This window comes from Pleurodeles waltl, chromosome 9, assembly GCF_031143425.1.
Source record: "Pleurodeles waltl isolate 20211129_DDA chromosome 9, aPleWal1.hap1.20221129, whole genome shotgun sequence".
Classification (NCBI taxonomy): Eukaryota; Metazoa; Chordata; class Amphibia; order Caudata; family Salamandridae; genus Pleurodeles; species Pleurodeles waltl.
In genome coordinates, this window is record NC_090448.1 from 1,178,485,207 (window position 1) to 1,178,504,745 (window position 19,539).

At 48.2% G+C, this 19,539-nt stretch overlaps 1 protein-coding gene across 1 annotated transcript in view; it reads left to right on the forward strand.

The window, feature by feature from the left end:
* The window catches only part of NPAS3 (neuronal PAS domain protein 3), a 1,356,068-nt gene that overhangs the window by 1,325,695 nt on the left and 10,834 nt on the right, over nt 1–19,539 (forward strand). Inside the window, exon 10 of the mRNA XM_069209098.1 lies at nt 2,248–2,363. Coding sequence (XP_069065199.1) covers nt 2,248–2,363 — 116 coding nt within the window. The remainder of the gene's footprint in view (nt 1–2,247; nt 2,364–19,539) is intronic.

Consider the following 19,539-nt stretch of genomic DNA (forward strand, 5'->3'; position numbering starts at 1 on the left):
AACAATGTAGAACTCAAGCAGCTGGCAGCCCTCCGAAGAACAAGGCAGGCCTCAAGCAGCAGGGCAGTCCTCTGGTAGCAGCAGGGCAGCCCTCTGAAGAACAAGGCCGGCCTCAAGTAGCAGGGCAGTCCTCTGGTAGCAGCAGGGCAGCCCTCCGAAGAACAAGGCAGGCCTCAAGCAGCAGGGCAGTCCTCTGGTAGCAGCAGGGCAGCCCTCCGAAGAACAAGGCCGGCCTCAAGTAGCAGGGCAGTCCTATGAGAAACAAGACAGTCTTTCTGTAATCTTCCATAGGTCCAGGGGTGAACTGAATAGTTGACCTGTGACCTGAGGGTCCACTATTTACACCTGGTGCCAGCTTTGAAGTGGAAAAAAAATATCAAGTTTTTCCCCAACTGATGTTTCTAGAATCCTTCCCCCCCTGCCCTGGTCTCAGGATGTCTGGGATGGCTAAAGGCTAGTGTGAGGATCTTTGTGAATGTGCAGCTCCTTTGAAATGTAAGTGGAGCTGTGCACAGCTTCACCTCTCCCATCCTGACAGAATTGCCCATCCTGCAGACCCTTACTCCCCTTTGTGTCACTGTTTGGGAGGAGTACCCGAAAGCCAACTTCATCTAGTCACATGACCCAGAATACTGACGGCAAGCACCAACTGGTTAAGACAAGAAAAAGCTAACTTTCTAAAAGTGGTATTTTCAGAATTGTGACTTAAAACCTGACTTTACTATTAAAGAGGATTTTAAATGACAATTCTTTTGAGACCAAATTTGACTTTTCTACCTGTTCCTAATCAAAGGTTGGCACTTAATAAATATACCTAGGTAACTCAATTTTATCCAATAGGAGAGTGGTCTTACAGTAGTGAAGAATGAATTTAGGAGTTGTTCACTACCAGGACATGTAAAACTTGAAAATACATTCCCTTCTTTGTAAATAAAATGCACGCAGCCCTATGGGCTGTTTAGGACTTGCCATAGGGTTGTCTTATATGTATTTAAAAGGAAGGTTTGGGCCTGACAAAGGTTTAATTTTGCCCGGCCGAAGTGGCAGTTTAAAACTGCACACAGTCTGCCATGGCAGGCCCGGCACATGATTCGAGGGGCTGTTTCAGTGGGTGTCACAATAAGTGCCTGGCCTACTAGTAGCAATTAATTTACAGGCCCTGGGTGCTGTAGTACCACCTTTCCAGGGACTTACAAGTAAGTTAAATGTACCAGTTGGGTGTAAGCCAATTCTACAACGTTTTTCAAGAAGAAAGCTTAGGAACTTTAGCACTGGTTATTAATGGTAAAGTGCACAGAGTCCTAAAAGCCAACAAAAATGGGTTCAGAAAACCAGAGGGGAGAAGGCAAAACGTTTAGGGGTGACCTGCAGAGAGTGCCAAGTCCAACAGAGGTCACAGGTTATTTGGTTTTTAATAACAATTTTGTACTTTGGAGTTTGTTTTTTAAAAATAATTAAAACTGTAAAGTTTTGTGAACAGCCATCAAAACTGACAGTGACTGTCAGCCAAACATTTTGGGCAATATTTATACTTTTTTAGCGCTGCATTTGCGTCGTTTTTTGATGCAAAATCGGTGCTAAAAAAGTATAAATATGGGCCTTTGTGTCTTGGTAGGAACCATCATCCTGGCGGTCCCCACCGAGGGACAGAGATCACTGCAGGCCCCCGGTTATCTCTAAATTTGGGAAACAGTTGTCTCCCAAAGAGATCTGCCCAAATCTCTAGGTCAAAATATTAACATAAATCACTTGCAAGTATTTTGGTGTAAGATTAGCTTAGCATTTTGTTTTACTAAAAAACTTATTTGAATAACTTGGTTTATTTATTTTCTGAAAATATTTTAACTTTATATATACATCCACTTTGAGTCATTATTTCCTAATTAAATATTTATGTTTCATATTTTTCATTGGGTATGATCAGAATTAGGTTAAATCTCTTCCCCCCACCATGTGAAGGTTTTGTTTGTTCAACTTTTTCCACAACTTCTGATGGTTTGTTTGTTCAACCGCTGTGGTCCCCTGATTGGTCTGTTTGGTCAACCTCTATCACCCACTGTGAGCGGGGTGTCCATTGCCTTTCAAACCCTCAATCAAGCAATCAATCAGGATTTGTATAGCGTGCTAATCACCCGTGAGGGTATCCAGGCGCTTCCAGACCCTGTGATATAAAGAGAGCAGCCATTCCCTCCCCTCCCACTGTGGGGTTGTAAGTCTCCAACTCATGTTGCCTCTCTCATTCCTCAGCCTGCACGAGTACAAGGACATACCCATGGACATCAGCCAAGTCCCTCACCTACCCGAGAAGACCTCCGAGTCCTCCGAGACGTCTGACTCCGAATCCGACTCCAAGGACAACTCCGGTAAGTCTGATCTGCAGGCCCTAGAACATGCCCCTCGATACACTGAGGACTGAGGTAAGCCTTGCACCACAGACCTCAGAACATGGCCCTCACTCCAAGGGTAACAATGACCTCAGAACATGGCCCTCACTCCAAGGGTAACAATGACCTCAGAACATTGCCCTCACTCCCAGGGTATCAATGACAAGCCCTGCACCACAGACCTCAGAACATGGCCCTCACTCCAAGGGTAACAAAGACCTCAGAACATGGCCCTCACTCCAAGGGTAACAATGACGAACCACAGACCTCAGAACATGGCCCTCACTCCAAGGGTAACAATGACCTCAGAACATGCCCTTCACTTCAAGGGTAACAATGACCTCAGAACATGCCCTTCACTTCAAGGGTAACAATGACCTCAGAACATGCCCTTCACTTCAAGGGTAACAATACCCCAAAACATGCCCTCACTCAAAGGATAGTCATGTTAAACTCTTCTCTGTAGAAATCAGGAACATGCACCTTCTCCAAAAACACCCCAGTAAGTGCTCTTTTGCTGACCTCAAGCCAGCCGCTAACTCCAAGGACATCCATGGTCAGCAGTTTTCTGCAGACTTCAGAATGTACCCTTTACTCAGTTAGGATGATGGTAAATACTGGTCCGCAGACCTCAGAAAGATAAGCCTGGCAGGCTGTGCTCTGCAGACCACAGAATATGCTTGCCTGGAAGTAATCAGACCTGGTAACACATGCCTTACTCAATCCTCACCATGGTAACCCCTGTTCTAGAAACCTCAGAGAAGGCCCCCTAGTCACCACTGTAAGCCCTTCTCTTCTGGCATCTCCCTTGGATCAGCATGGCAGGTTCTGCTCGACTAACATCAGAGCATGTCCCACACTCAGACACAGAGCCTGGGAAATCCTGCCCGGCAGGCTGCAAAGCATGCCTCTAACTCCAACGATACCAATAGCAAGCCCTACTCTGCAGAATCAAGGACACAACCTTCTTCATGCCATAATCAAAGATATGCATTATATGTCTGTTCTACCAACCTTCGACCATAACCTTAGTGAGCCCCATCCTAACGATTCCAGCCCTGGGCCCTTATTTCAGGGAAAGCCAAGGTCTTCTGTGGACTCCAGATCATGTCCCTTACCTGAGGATGACTATGGTAGGCCCTGCTCTTCGGACAATGCAACGTGTCCCTTGCACCACTTAAAGTACACAACACGCTCCCTCCTCCATACCAACCATGGTAATCCCTGGTAATAGCCCCCAGAACATAACACTGTAGGGCTTGTTCCTCTGAAATCTGAGCATTCCCCTACTCCAAGGACAGAAATGGTAAACTCTGGCCTTAAGATCATAGAACACAAATCTTACGAATAACCATGGTACACCTTTTATATGCTAGAATGTGCTAGAATATACCCGGTACTCAAGACGAACCCCTATAACCCTTCCTCCACTGGCTTCCGAGCATTCCCCTTACTCCAAGAATGACCATGCGAAGTCCAGTTAACAGACACCAGAATATACCCGGTACTCAAGACAAACCCCTACAAACCCTCCTCCACTGACTTATGAGCATTCCCCTTACTCCAAGAATGACCATGCGAAGTCCAGTTAACAGACACCAGAATATACCCGGTACTCAAGACAAACCCCTACAAACCCTCCTCCACTGACTTATGAGCATTCCCCTTACTCCAAGAATGACCATGCGAAGTCCAGTTAACAGACACCAGAATATACCCGGTACTCAAGACAAACCCCTATAAACCTTCCTCCACTGGCTTCCGAGCATTCTCCTTACTCCAAGAATGACCATGCGAAGTCCAGTTAACAGACACCAGAATATACCCGGTACTCAAGACGAACCCCTATAACCCTTCCTCCACTGGCTTCCGAGCATTCCCCTTACTCCAAGAATGACCATGCGAAGTCCAGTTAACAGACACCAGAATATACCCGGTACTCAAGACGAACCCCTATAACCCTTCCTCCATTGACTTATGAGCATTCCCCTTACTCCAAGAATGACCATGCGAAGTCCATTTAACAGACACCAGATTATACCCGGTACTCAAGACGAACCCCTATAAACCTTCCTCGACTGGCTTCCGAGCATTCCCCTTACACCAAGAATGACCATGCAAAGTCCACTTAACAGACACCAGATTATACCCGGTACTCAAGACGAACCCCAATAACCCTTCCTCCTGTGACTTTTGAGCATTCCCCTTACTCCAAGAATGACCATGCGAAGTCCAGATAACAGACACCAGAATATACCCGGTACTCAAGAGGAACCACTATATGCCTTCCTCTTCTGACTTCTGAGCATTCCCCTTACTCCAAGAATGACCATGCGAAGTCCAGTTAACAGACACCAGAATATTCTCGGTACTCAAGACAAACCCCTACAAACCCTGCTCCACTGACTTATGAGCATTCCCCTTACTCCAAGAATGACCATGCAAAGTCCACTTAACAGACACCAGATTATACCCGGTATCCAAGACGAACCCCTATAAACCTTCCTTGACTGGCTTCCGAGCATTCCCCTTACTCCAAGAATGACCATGCGAAGTCCAGTTAACAGACACCAGAATATACCCGGTACTAAAGAGGAACCACTACAAGCCTTCTTCCTGTGACTTCTGAGCATTCCCCTTCCTCCAAGAAGGACCGTGCGAAGTCCAAATAACAGACACCAGAATATACCCGGTACTCAAGACGAACCCCTATAACCCTTCCTCCACTGACTTCTGAGCATTCCCCTTACTCCAAGAATGACCATGGGAAGTCCAGTTAACAGACACCAGAATATACCCGGTACTCAAGACAAACCCCTACAAACCCTCCTCCACTGACTTCTGAGCATTCCCCTTACTCCAAGAATGACCATGGGAAGTCCAGTTAACAGACATCAGAATATACCCGGTACTCAAGACGAACCCCTATAACCCTTCCTCCACTGACTTCTGAGCATTCCCCTTACTCCAAGAATGACCATGCGAAGTCCAGTTAACAGACACCAGAATATTCTCGGTACTCAAGACAAACCCCTACAAACCCTGCTCCACTGACTTATGAGCATTCCCCTTACTCCAAGAATGACCATGCAAAGTCCACTTAACAGACACCAGATTATACCCGGTATCCAAGACGAACCCCTATAAACCTTCCTTGACTGGCTTCCGAGCATTCCCCTTACTCCAAGAATGACCATGCGAAGTCCAGTTAACAGACACCAGAATATACCCGGTACTCAAGAGGAACCACTACAAGCCTTCTTCCTGTGACTTCTGAGCATTCCCCTTCCTCCAAGAAGGACCGTGCGAAGTCCAAATAACAGACACCAGAATATACCCGGTACTCAAGACGAACCCCTATAACCCTTCCTCCACTGACTTCTGAGCATTCCCCTTACTCCAAGAATGACCATGGGAAGTCCAGTTAACAGACACCAGAATATACCCGGTACTCAAGACAAACCCCTACAAACCCTCCTCCACTGACTTCTGAGCATTCCCCTTACTCCAAGAATGACCATGGGAAGTCCAGTTAACAGACATCAGAATATACCCGGTACTCAAGACGAACCCCTATAACCCTTCCTCCACTGACTTCTGAGCATTCCCCTTACTCCAAGAATGACCATGGGAAGCCCTGCTTTCCAGAGCCCAGAACATACCCCTTACTCCTTTGACAAGTAGAGTTACTTGCACCAAGTTTTCATTGTAGTTCAGGGTCTCTCCGGACCACAAGGTCTGCTTTTCCTCTGTAACTTATCCCGAGTCTCCAGATAATGGCCAGCGTCAGGACTCTGTATTCACTCCTCAGGATCTGGACGACTCTGTTGCGGCTGTGAGGTCAGTACATCAGGCAGAACTTCATTCCTGCTGGAGGGAGACAGGTGACCAAGTTGTTCTGCAGCTGCACAGCAAGTCCAAGTCCTGCAGGGCAAGCAGATGCCGTGTACTAGTAAATAGTCTGTTGTGGATGGAGTGCGCTGGATTGGAGAGATCTGGGGCCCTATCGCTACAGTGCCCCGGGGGCACAACAGGCATATGCATGTATTTTCTGCACCCCAGTGGGCGCAGACCACAGATATTTGTGCAACCCCTTCTCTAATACAGATAGCGCTGGAGCACGTGCACTCTTGTAAGGGAGCATTCTCTGATCTGCATGGAGATGTGGTCACATGCAAAGGACAGAAACACCATGCGCTGACACCAATATATGGATGCAGGTGTGGAGGCAAAGTGGCCATCAGGAACACAGTGGCTCAAAAAGGTGGCCCCCTCAGGGCCGCCCTCTGGAAGGGGGAAAGAGGATCCCAAGCCCCTCAGTCACCCCCCTTCAGGAGGCTGCAATCACTTACTGCATCTGCCTGCAGGGGTATCTCTGTATTTTTAAAGTTCCGGTCGGGTGCCACCTGGGGTGGTATTACAGAGAATGTGCACTGTCCCTGTCTATTGCGCTGGGTGGAAACAGAGACAGTGCACCTATTACTGATAATGTGCTGCTCCCAGGAGGATGCAAATTGGCTGTTTCCACAGGCCCAGTGCATTCACAAGACGGAGGAAATATTTAATACGGTCAACGAGCTTGCTTATTCTGACCGCTTAAACACACCGGTGGCCCCTACTCAAAAATTATGGAACAACCTCAATTCATTTTTCATTGGAAAAATCCAGATAATAAAAAAAGTATTCCCTCTACCTTGTCTATCAGTGTGAGCCTCTTGGAAGACATAAATCCTGTGCAATTCACAGCATTTCCAGCCATCACTGAAGAGGATTTGCTGAAGTTGATGACCAAGGTCAAATCTGGATTGCCCAATGATATCTGTCCCCCCTATATCTTACAAAACATTTTCTGTGAGCTTCCTGATCTAGCCATCTCTCAGATCAATCTATCTCAGAGCCGGGGTACGGTCCCTCAGGCATTTAAGGAAGCACTAGTTGTTCCTTTGTTGAAAAAAGTGGGGGGCCATGCTTCAGTCCTACACATCTACTGCTCCCTTTCTTTGTTACCTTACTTGGCCAAGACATTGGAAGCTCATTTTTCTGGTCACCTCAGCCCCTTCGTAGAAGGCTGCTCGTCTTTGGAGCCCCATCGGGCAGGCTTCTGCCCGCCTACTCCACTGAAGCCGTGGGATTAGCTGCAGTGGACGAAACGAGGGAAGGGGCGGGCAGGGGACGGCCCACGCTCTGGTCCTGTTGGACTTATCAGCGGCGTTTGACACAGTGGATCATGATATCTTAATTAGCTGTGCCGGAGCCGCCGGCCTGCAGGGGGTGCTATTGGACTGGCCGACGTCCTTCCTGCGGATCGCTATCAGTCCGTCTGTCTTTCCCCTTTTGCTCCCCTAAGCTTAGACTGGAGTGTGGAGTCCCACAGGGCTCTTCCCTGTCCCCTCTGCTGTTCAAACTCTGCATCCGCCCACTGCTCCGTGCTGCACAGAGGGATAAGGTGAAGGTGCACACCTGTGCACACCTGTGCTGATCACCTGCAGCTCCTTTTTGACATGGATGTTACTCGAACCCGTTGAAGTGTTACAGAGCACTATGGTCTTCATTCGTGATTGGGTGAACTGTCACCAGCTGAAGCTGAACTCAGATCAAACTGAGACTGTAATGATTACAAATAAATTGTACAAATGGAATCCCTCTTTCTGGCCTGGGGAGATGGGAGCCCCTCCCACTCAAAAAGGTGCAGGTAAAAGCCTTGGGATTATGGTTGACGAGGAGCTTTCCCTGCAGCTGCAGATTAGAGCGGTCACCTCGACCTGCTTTTTTCTTCTCCATAAAGTGGAAAAAAATAGATTTTTTTTCTCCATGGAGGCCTTTACTCAGACTGTAGTGGCTCTCATTATGTCACAGACTGACCGTGCGAATTCCGTTTACCTGAGCCGGCCTGAGGGCCAGGTCCAGCGATCGCCGCTTGTTCAGTATCAGGAGGCAAGGCGGGTCTGGCCTCAGCCCAGATGTTGTCATATCAAACCTTTACTGGCCAAAACTCATTGGCTCCCAGTCGCCCAGAGAACTTTTTTTCAAAAGTGGATGTATCATTTTTAAATCACGCATTGGAAAAAGCCCTTCCTTGGTGGGTTTCAGAATTAGACACTACACCCCTAAACGCAATCTGAGGTGCAGATCCCCAAATCTACTAGGAGTTTCTCTATTCAAGCGGAAAAGACTGGGGGATCCAGGTTCTCGGTACTTGCCCCTGGGTTTCGGAGACGCCTGCCCCTTCACATCAGAGCCTCTGCTTCATAAGCCAACTTTCCATCCTTGCTGAAGACATGGCTGTTCAAAGAGGTGTATGACTAGCTCCTTCGGGATCCCTGCTGTGTTATCAGCGCCTTGAAACCTTGTTGGTGAACACGCGCTTTATAAGTGTACCATAACATAAAAATTCACCTGCAGTTCACAGGGAGAATAGAGATCCACCTGTAAGCTGGTGCAGTGAATGTGTGCACCTGCCTGCTGAGACATTTCTGGGGGGGGGGGGCATCTGACCCCCTTTACACCCATCCAGAGGGCTCCCCTCAGGAGCCACAAAGACTGATCACCACCTTCTTGTGGCACCATGCACTGCATTTCCAGATGGCCACTTTACCTCTGCGCCCACAATATGTCGCAAACAAACACAAATGATGGACGGAATGTGGAACCAATCAAACATTCACCCCCAGTCGCAGATCTGGGTTTCATCCATCAATTCTTTTGCTCACCGTGTCACCCCAGTTTGGACCCAGCCATATGCAGATCAGCCTTGACCCTGTTCACCATGGTGGTCTCCGTAAGAAGCCATAAGTGCTATATAAACAAATTTACAATTTACCAGAAAGCAGCACTGAATGGAGATGAATGGCCTGTATGTGGGGGAGACACCCTCAGATCTCTGGTAACTTGACCTCAAGTACTCACAAGACTACGATTCTCTTACACAAGCACACTCGTACAATCATCGGAAACGAGCGCCAAACGAGGAGTGGCCACATCTGAATTGGATATACTTGAAGATCAGTAGACCCTCCACCCTCAGAGCTAGAGAAGTAGGATTTACGCCTGTATCCCTAATTACGCTGACACTAGTCAGGGAGGCAGTTTTAACCCTCTCACAAGATTATTTCACTCTGGATAAAAGAGGGACCAATGCTCCTTGAGAAGGCAGAACCTAGGGCCAGATGTAGCAAAGGGTTTTTCCCATTCTGTGTCAAAGGGCAAATGTGTTCATACAGATGGCCCCTAGTCCTGTCTTGTGACGCTCCAGTGCGTCCACCTGAGTGGTCATGGATCAGGTACCAGGAGCTGAGAAATTGTACAAACAGCTTATCTTAAAGAGGACGATGCAGAGAGGTGCCTGATGGCGCTGCTGCAGGGAGAAGCACTAGGAGTCCCCCAGGCATATTGTAGTGGAAGATTCCTCAGCCCCAGAGGCATCAGAAGGCATGAATAACGGCGCACACACAACTATCTAGTCATACTATCGCAGAGAGACTACGAGCGATCACTCCACCTTTTACTTATACCCTCGGACCTCGCCCAGCCATTGGGTGTGGACATTATACAATGTATAGTAGAGGCCGGGTGACACTCTATATCCCTTCCAGCTTTTATTATAACAAGTTAGAGTCCACTTGTTGGGACAAAACAGAGATAGGACCTGATTTAGAGCCTGGCGGACGGGTTACTCCGTTACAAATGTTACAGATGTCCCATCTGGCTTAATACGATTCCCACAGGTACAATAGGATCATAATACGGTGGACGGGATATCCGTCACGTTTGTGATGGAGTAACTCCATCCCCCAAACTCTAAATCACACCCATAGTCTCTCAGTCTCTGCCTCGGTACAGGGTTGGGCCGGGGTCCATACTTGTGGCTTCCTGCACTCAATTCCTGACTCTTTCAAGTGTCTGGTGCTCCAGCTCCAGGTCCAGCCGCATGCTCAGGGCTTGCTACACTTCAGCTTCAGCTCACCCTTATTCCTCTTTTGCTAGGTTCTGCAAAGGGCTGAACTCGCAGCGTTTAGTTCCTGAATTTCCTCTATCACTCCTTGGCTGTCACCTTGGTCTTGAGCCTGGGGTCCAATTCGCTTGAACCAGGAAACATTCCTGGCTATGGTGGATTGGCCCCACTGGACGGTGACCATTGTTACTTGGATGTTGACAATCTCCCATGCTTCTTTCTCGAATGGAGTGCGGAACGTCCACCCTAGATTCTGGTCCCGCATGATCACCTTCTCCTACCACCAGATCAGGGATCACTGCTTTGTGAGCTTGACTTGCACAGTCATTTGTGACCCTTCTCTTTTCCTGGGCTCCAGCTGACACCCACAGGAATGACATCCCGGGTGGCTCTCCACATCAACAACTCACTCGGGACACAGTTTGTGGTGCTCTGAGGTGTTTGCCAGTAGTCTCTCAGGAAACGGACAAGACAGCACTTATCTTCTTCCCCTTGTTCTTCTCCAGTTCTCAGTGCTCTGTTCGGTGTGCGCACTAATCACTCCACTTCCTGGTTGATTTGAGGCCGTTACGGGGCCACTTTCCTGTTTCCTGTGCCTGATGTTAAGGCTACGTAGATAAGATTGAAGATTGCCCCTGGAATGGGGGCCCACTGTCTGTCTTTACCTTCTTAGGGATTCCTAGCAATACAAAGATCTTCTCCAGTGCGGGTTTCCCGCCCATTAGCTCAGTGGGAAAGGTGCAACAGCATTGTCTCCGGCTCATAAAAGAGCTGGCAGCAACGCTGCAGCACACGGAAGGCAGCAGCACCCCCAAAATACGCACTGTCTGCTGTGGTGCTGGGCAGGGGGACCCTTGCGCTGGCCATGCCATAGGCATAGGCATGGGCAGTGCAGGGACCCCCATGTGGCCCCCTGCACTTGTTCTCCGCCAGCATTTTCATGGCTGTGGAACCAACAGGACAAGCCTGGTGGAGAACAAGGATGTAATCAGCAGGAGGTGCGGACTTCAGTGCCGCCCTGACTAATTACAATCTGCATCAACGTCATCCCGTCATGATCGGAGATCCCGGCGGGGACAGCAGTAGGTTGGCGGTCTGTCCGCCAACTTCGTAATGTGGCGATCGGACCACCACAACCGTTTCAGTCCGACCGCCACCATCAGGCCCTTAGTGTGTCTGTCTATCACCATGGCCATCTGGAAAACTACCAAAGTCCATGCTGAGGCGGGAGCAGGTCGTCAGCCATGGTTCTTTGGTGATTACTGGGCAGACGGGGGCTCTCCGCTCTTATTGCACAAGAGTGGCAGCCTCTCACTTTGTCATTCACCCATCTGTCCATGCCAAGGCACCATACCTTGTTTCTGAGCTGGGCTTTCATCTTCACCACTCCCTGGTGCCCTCGATGGGCAAATTAGAGAACTCCTGCCCGCAGGCTTTGAGGAACAAGCAGGGCATATCCACGAGTGCTTAGCTTGTCTCTGACCCTCCGTGTCTGGCTCTTTGTCGCTTGTTCATCGCAGTGCAGTGCTTTGCACTGTCTAAGGAGTTGTGCCATTGCTTCTAGAGGCCTCTTTCACCTTCGATAGGCTCATTTCTTGGTCCGTAGCTTCCAGACTTCCTCAAGTGAAAGTGCATGTGGGTAGGCATCATTTACCATCATCCTCACAAATTCCTCTGCCCCTTCGACTTCCTCTGTTTCCTCAGCACCCTCCTGTGCCCTTGAGTGTCTGGATGGGTATTCTGCTTGGCTGTTCACAGCTGGGCGGTACACAACCTCAGATGTGTACAGATGGAGTGGAACAGCCCACCCCTCAATGCAAGGGGGTCCATTCCTGGCTGTGGCAGCAAGTAACAGGACAAGTGGCTTGTGGTCAGTCACATCCCAGAACTGCTGTCCGCATAGTGGCAAATGAAAATGGTGGCAAGCCCACTGGGTTGCTATAGCTTGCTGTTCAATCTGTGCATACCTGGTCTCAGTGCTTCTCAGTGCCCTACTTACATAAGTGTAGGGGAGCCACAATCCTTCACTCTTTTCTTGCATGAGTACTGCACCAAGCCTGACAAAGCTTCCATCTACCACGAGCTCCATCTGTTGCCTTGAATTAAAATATGCCATGGTGGCATCTGCTAGCAGTCTCCTAGCCTCCTCCACCTTCCGGATCAGTGCAGGAGTCCCAGTCCCAGAGAGCATCGTGCGTCATCAAGCCATGTGTGGTTACAGGTGCCTTGTGCCCAACTTGTATGACTCCCAAATCACCCATGATTAGGGTTTTCCAGTAGAAACCTTAGATATGGTGACAGTCTTAGACCTAATTTTCTCTGCATGGTTTGTATCAGTACAAATGCAGGGATGCATATAGCCCTGACAAAGGCCCCTGACCCGTATGGACTTTAAACGTGGGCCAAAACATGTTGGCATAGGTAGGAGTAATTGAGTCAACTATTCTCAGAAGTCCCCTCTTCTTTTTTAACCATATCTAGGGTACTCAAATAATAAACACAATTTCTTTGGGTATTCCCTGAGATATATTTACTGCTTGTTTCTCTGGATCCCTGCTTAAATCCTGTAGCGATTTATATAAGAACTCCCAATCCCAGATGAGTCAGTCCTGGTGGTATTACCATACCAGGCTGTGGATAGGCCCCAATGATGAAGCATGCTACTATTCACAATGGGAAAGGCATCTTCTCCAAAAATCTTTTGGATTTCCTTTAGGACCTGTAGGAAAATGGCTCCCTGTTGCAGTTACCCCCCACTTTTTGCCTGATAGTGATGCTGACTTGACTGAGAAGTGTGCTGGGACCCTGCTAACCAGGCCCCAGCACCAGTGTTCTTTCACTAAAAATGTACCATTGTTTCCACAATTGTCACACCCCTGGCACACAGATAAGTCCCTTGTAAAAGGTACCAGTGGTGCCAAGGGCCCTGTGACCAGGGAAGCTCCCTCAGGGCTGCAGCATGTGTTGTGCCACCCTAAGGGACCCCTTACCTAACACATGCACACTGCCATTGCAGATTGTGTGTGTTGGTGGGGAGAAAAAGGCAAAGTCGACATGGCATCCCCCCCAGGATGCCATGCACACATAATACTGCCTGTTGCATCGGTAAGTCACCCCTCTAGCAGGCCTTACAGCCCTAAGGCAGGGTGCACTATACCACAGGTGAGGGCATAGCTGCATGAGCAATATGCCCCTACAGTGTCTAAGTCTATTCTTAGACATTGTAAGTACAGTGTGGCCATATTAAGTATATGGTCTGGGAGTTTTTCAAAGCGCACTCCCCAGCTCCATAGTGAGTACACTGAATACTGGGAAGTTTGGTATCAAACTTCTCAGAATAATAAACCCACACTGATGCCAGTGCTGGATTTATTACAAAATGCACACAGAGGGCATCTTAGAAGATGCCCCCTGTATTTTACCCAATCCTTCAGTGCAGGACTGACTGGTCTGTGCCAGCCTGCTGCTGAGAGACGAGTGTCTGACCTCATGCGGTGAGAGCCTTTGTGCTCTCTTAGGACAGAAACAAAGCCTGCACTGGGCGGAGGTGCTTAACACCTCCTCCCTGCAGGCACTGTAACACCTAGCAGTGAGCCTCAAAGGCCCAGGATTCGTGTTACAATGCCCCAGGGCACTCCAGCTAGTGGAGATGCCCGCCCCCGGCCACTGCCCCCACGTTTGGCGGCAAGTCCAGGGGAGATAATGAGAAAAACAAGGAGGAGTCACCCACCAGTCAGGAAAGCCCCTAAGGTGCCCCAAGCTGAGGTGACCCCTGCCTTAAGAAATCCTCCCATCTTGGTTTTGGAGGATTCCCCCAATCGGATTAGGGATGTGCCACCCTCCAGGACAGTAGCCATTGGCTACTGCCCCCCTGACCTAAACACACCCCTAAATTTAGTATTTAGGGGTGACCCTGAACCCAGGAAATCAGATTCCTGCAACCTGAAGAAAGAAGGACTGCTGACTTGAAAGCCCCGCAGAGACGACAGAGACACCAACTGACTTGGCCCCAGCCCTACCAGCCTATCTCCAGACTCAAACAACCTGCACAGCGACGTATCCAACGGGACCAGCGACCTCTGAGGACTCGGAGGACTGCCCTGCACCTAAAGGACCAAGAAACGCCAGAGAACAGCGCCTCTGTTCAGAAACTGCAACAACTTTGCAACAACTTTAACAAGACTCTCACTTACCGCCAGAAGTGTGAGTCTTCACATTCTGAACCCGATGCTCCCAGCTCAAGTTCAGGACAACCAACACCGCAGAGAGGACTCCCAGGCGACTCCAACAGTGCGGACACCTTGATTTGACCCCCCTGCACCCCACAGCGACGCCTGCAGAGAGGATCCAGAGGCTCCCCCTGACCGCGACTGCCTGGTAACAAAGGAACCCGATGCCTGGATTAAGCACTGCACCCGCAGCCCCCAGGACTGAGAGGAACCACCTACCAGTGCAGAAGTGATCAGCAGGCAGCCCTCAACCTAGCCCAGTCGGTGGCTGGCCCAAGAAGCCCCCCTGTTCCCTGCCTGCATCACCTAAGTGTCCCCCATGTCCCTCCATTGCTTTCTACAGCAAACCCAATGCCTACTTTGCCTACTGCACCAGACTGCCCCTGTGCCTCGGAGGGTGTGTTTTGTGGGCTTTTGTGTGTCCCCCCCAGTGCTCTACAAAACCCCCTTAGTCTGCTCCCCGAGGACGCAGGTACTTACCTGTAAGCAGACTAGGACCGGAGCACCCCTGTTCTTCATAGGCGCCTATGTGTTTTGGGCCCTCCTTTGACCTCTGCACCTGGCCGGCTGTGTGTTGCAGGTGCTGTGGCTTTGGGGTTGCCTTGAACCTCCAACGGTGGGCTGCCTATGCCCAGGAGACTGACTGTGTAAGTGCTTTACTTGCCTGAGAAACCTAACCAAACTTACCTCCGCCAGGAACAGTTGATTTTTGCACAGTGTCCACTTTTAAAATAGCTTATTGCCATGTTTACCAAAACTGTGTGTACTACTGTTTTAAATCAAAGTTCTATAGTTACCTGTGTGAAGTACCTTGCATTGTATGTACTTACCTCAAATCTTGAAACTTGTGGTTCTAAAAAAAATTAAGAAAATATATTTTTCTATATAAAACCTATTGGCCTGGAGTTAAGTCTTTGAGTGTGTGTTCCTCATTTATTGCCTGTGTGTGTACAACAAATGCTTAACACTACCCTCTGATAAGCCTACTGCTCGACCACACTACCACAAAATAGAGCCTTAGTATTATCTAATTTTGCCACTATCAACCTGTAAGGGGAACCCTTAGACTCTGTGCACACTGTCTCTCACTTTGAGATAGTATATACAGAGCCAACTTCCTACATTGGTGGATCAGCGGTGGGGTCTAAGACTTTGCATTTGCTGGACTACTCAGCCAATACCTGATCACACAACTAAAAGTCCCAAAATTGTAATTAGAAATTGATTTTTACAATTTGACTATTTTTTCTAAAATGTTTTAAACTCCTGCTAGGGCCTTGTGTAAGTCCCTGTTAGCATTTTTTTTAGAGTTTAAAAGTTTGTAAAAGTTTGGATTTAAGTTCTAGAAGTAGTTTTTAGATTCTTAAAAAGTAATCCCAACTTTTAGAGTGATAATGAGTCACATATATGAGACAGTGATGGAACTCAACCTCATACCCTACCTGCATCTAGGGATGTCAGAGTTAAGGTCTCTCTGTAAGACAAAAAAGATAAAGACTGGGTCCAACCCTACCAAGGCAAAGCTCCAGTAGCTCTTGGCAGAGTTCACAAGGGACCACCCCTCTGAGTTGGAGGATCCTCCTTCAGATGGGGAAATTAGTGAACAGGAGGAAGAAGTTCCCCCTCCTGTCTTAATAGGTAAGACAGGGTTTCTAGAACACTGACTCCAAAAATCATAGTCAGAGAGCCTGGATCTTCCACAGGGGAGTCCAGTACCTCTGTAAGCATTGAGGACAGCCTCAATGAAGATGACCTCCTGCTAGCCAGGATGGCCAAAAGACTGGCTTTGGAGAAGCAGCTCCTAGCCATAGAAAGGGAAAGAAAATAGATGGGTTTAAGTCCCATAAATGGTGGCAGCAATTTAAGTAGGGTCAGAGAGAGTACTGACATCCTAATAATCCCCAAAGGGATTGTTAAAAAATATGAAGGTGGTGATAGCATCACCAAGTGGGTCACAGCTTTTGAGAGGGCTTGTGCAACCAGAAAAGTAAACAGATCTCACTGGGGTGCTCCCCTTTGGTAAATGTTCACTGGAAAGTGTAGGGATAGACTCCTCACACTTTCTGGTAAAGATGCAGAATCCTATGACCTCATGAAAGCTACCCTGATTGAGGACTTTGGATTATCAACTGAGGAGCACAGGATTAGGTTCAGGGGGGCTCAGAAAACAGACCTGGGTTGATTTTGTTGACTTCTCAGTGAAAACACTGGATGGTTGGGTAACTGGAAATGAAGTGCATGACTATGTTGGGCTTTATAATTTGTTTATGAAAGAACACATTTTAAGTAACTGCTTCAATGAAAAGTTGCATCAATATCTGGTAGACCTAGGTCCAATTTCTCCACAAGAATTGGGAAAGAAGGCAGACCACTGGGTCAAGACTAGGGTAACCAAACCTTCCACTGGGGGTGACCAAAAGAAAAGGGTTACAAAGCCTCCCCAGGAGATGACAATAGAAATAAAGAAAAAGAGCCCTCTGTAGGACTGTCTCCTTGGAAATCACTACCCAGGGGTTAGTCAGAGCCCAAGAGAGGAACTGGTCCAGTGCCAGTCCTTTTCCAAGGATTCTGGAGGTGCTGCCCCTGCAGTTACTGCAAGTAGGCCCCAGAAGAAAAAGAAAAGAAAACAGTGTAGGAAAGGTGGACAACCTTTAGCCACGATTCCAGCAAGCCAAATAGATTCTGCTCCAGTAGGGGAGAACTCCAAAAATGGCACTGGTAAAGTCCAGCCTGACCCACAAGAAGTCCTGGCTAGTCAGGCAACTGTTAAACCTGAGTGGGTCGCTCCTCAGCTAACAGAAGAAAGAGTGGAAGAAGAGTGTTTACTACAAGATGTAGTAACCCCCCACTCTTACACAGCAGACTGGCACCCTTAACCCAAAGAAGCCTGTAACTTAACCCCTTCCCTTGTTGTTGAAGAGCTAAAGGTGTGGTTCTGGGCACTGACAGCTGTAACTGGCCTCTGCTGGGGGTTAGCCTTTATGGCTGCTCTGTCCTTGGCATGGTGGTCAGAGGTCGCTGGTCTCGTTGGATAACACAAGTTAGTGCAAAACATGTATTTAATTAGATTTTTAACCTACAGATATTGAATGAGTTTTCTTATGCAACTGCTTTTCATATTCCAATGTTACACTTTCATTTAAATGCCTGTTCAGAGATGTATGAATTTATATATGTATTTACCAATGGCAGGGGATTTCACACACTGTCTATGGTCTGGTTTCAATATTCAGTTCTCATAAAACACCTAGGCCCGTATTTATACTTTTTGACGCTAAACTGCGCTAACGCAGTTTAGCGTCAAAACTTTTTGCGCCGGCTAACGCCATTCTGAAGCGCCATGCGGGCGCCGTATTTATTGAATGGCATTAGCCGGCGCAAGCAGACCGGCGCTGCCTGGTGTGCGTGGAAAAAAACCACGTACACCAGGCAGCGCCGGCGTAGGGAAAAATGGCGTTAGGGCGTCTTAAAAATGGTGCAAGTCAGGTTGACGCTAAAAAATCACCTCCACCCGATTTGCGCCATTTTTAACGACGCCCAGACGCCATTTACATGACTCCTGTCTTAGTAAAGACAGGAGTCATGCCCCCTTGCCCAATGGCCATGCCCAGGGGACTTATGTCCCCTGGGCATGGTCATTGGGCATTGTGGCATGTAGGGGGGCACAAATCAGGCCCCCCTATGCCAAAATAATATATAAAAAAAAAACAAATTTATACTTACCTGAACTTACCTGAATGTCCCTGGGGTGGGTCCCTCCATCCTTGGGTGTCCTCCTGGGGTGGGCAAGGGTGGCAGGGGGGGTCCCTGGGGGCATGGGAGGGCAGCTGTGGGCTCATTTTGAGCCCACAGGTCCCTTAACGCCTGCCCTGACCCAGGCGTTAAAAAGAGGCGCAAATGCGGGGTTTTTTGCCCCGACCACTCCCGGGCGTGATTTTTGCCCGGGAGTATAAATACGACGCATTTGCGTCGCAGTCATTTTTTTGGACGGGAACGCCTACCTTGCATCTCATTAACGCAAGGAAGGCGTTCACGCAAAAAAATGACGCTCTTTACTCATACTTTGGCGCTAGACGCATCTAACGCCAAAGTATAAATATGGCGTTAGTTTTGCGCCGAATTTGCGTCGAAAAAAACGACGCAAATTTGGCACAAACGGAGTATAAATATGCCCCTTAGTTCAAAAACAGTAGACAAATTATGCCCTAAAGTTGACCACTTGAGATACCAGGATGCTTTTTGAGATTAGAACTTTGTTTCCTAACATAAACTGTTTCATTTAAATCCTCTTTGGTATTCAAATAAGTCTACTTTGAGATCGGCTAGGAGCAGTGGACAGAAGCACCGGACTCGCGTTACTGAGATATCACACAGGACCTGCGGCTCTGTGGGAGTCGAATCCCTTTGCTTTGTACTTGGAATGGGCTGGAAAAGTCAAACTGTAGGGTCTTGTCTCAGTGTGCCCGAGAATTCAGGGTTGGCAGTGAGGAGCTTCCTACATGTCTCCTACAGGGCGATAGCATTGATGAAGACGTGTGAAGACAGTGTTTAGGGAACCCATAGGATTTAGACCTTAGAATAGTGGTTCCCAACCTTTTGACTTCTGTGGGCCCCAACTTTATTGTTACTGGAACCCGGGGACGCCCATTAAATCATTATTGGAATCCAGTGACCCACCACTGAGTCATTACTGGAAGCTGGAGACCCCGGCCTAAACATTGTCGATGATTTGAAACGCAAAACAATACACAAAGAATACAGAAACAAGCATTCATCAAACACATACACAAATGATAACACAATTTATTTAATTTTCAAACAAATATAAATAAATAAATAAAAATGTTAACTTTAATAGGAAGGTTGGAGCTTTTCTAAATTCAATTGAAGCCACTCATCGTCCACACTATATTCAGTTTGATGGACCTGCACTGCTCCCATAAATCAATCTGAGGATACTAATTAAACTTTTAGC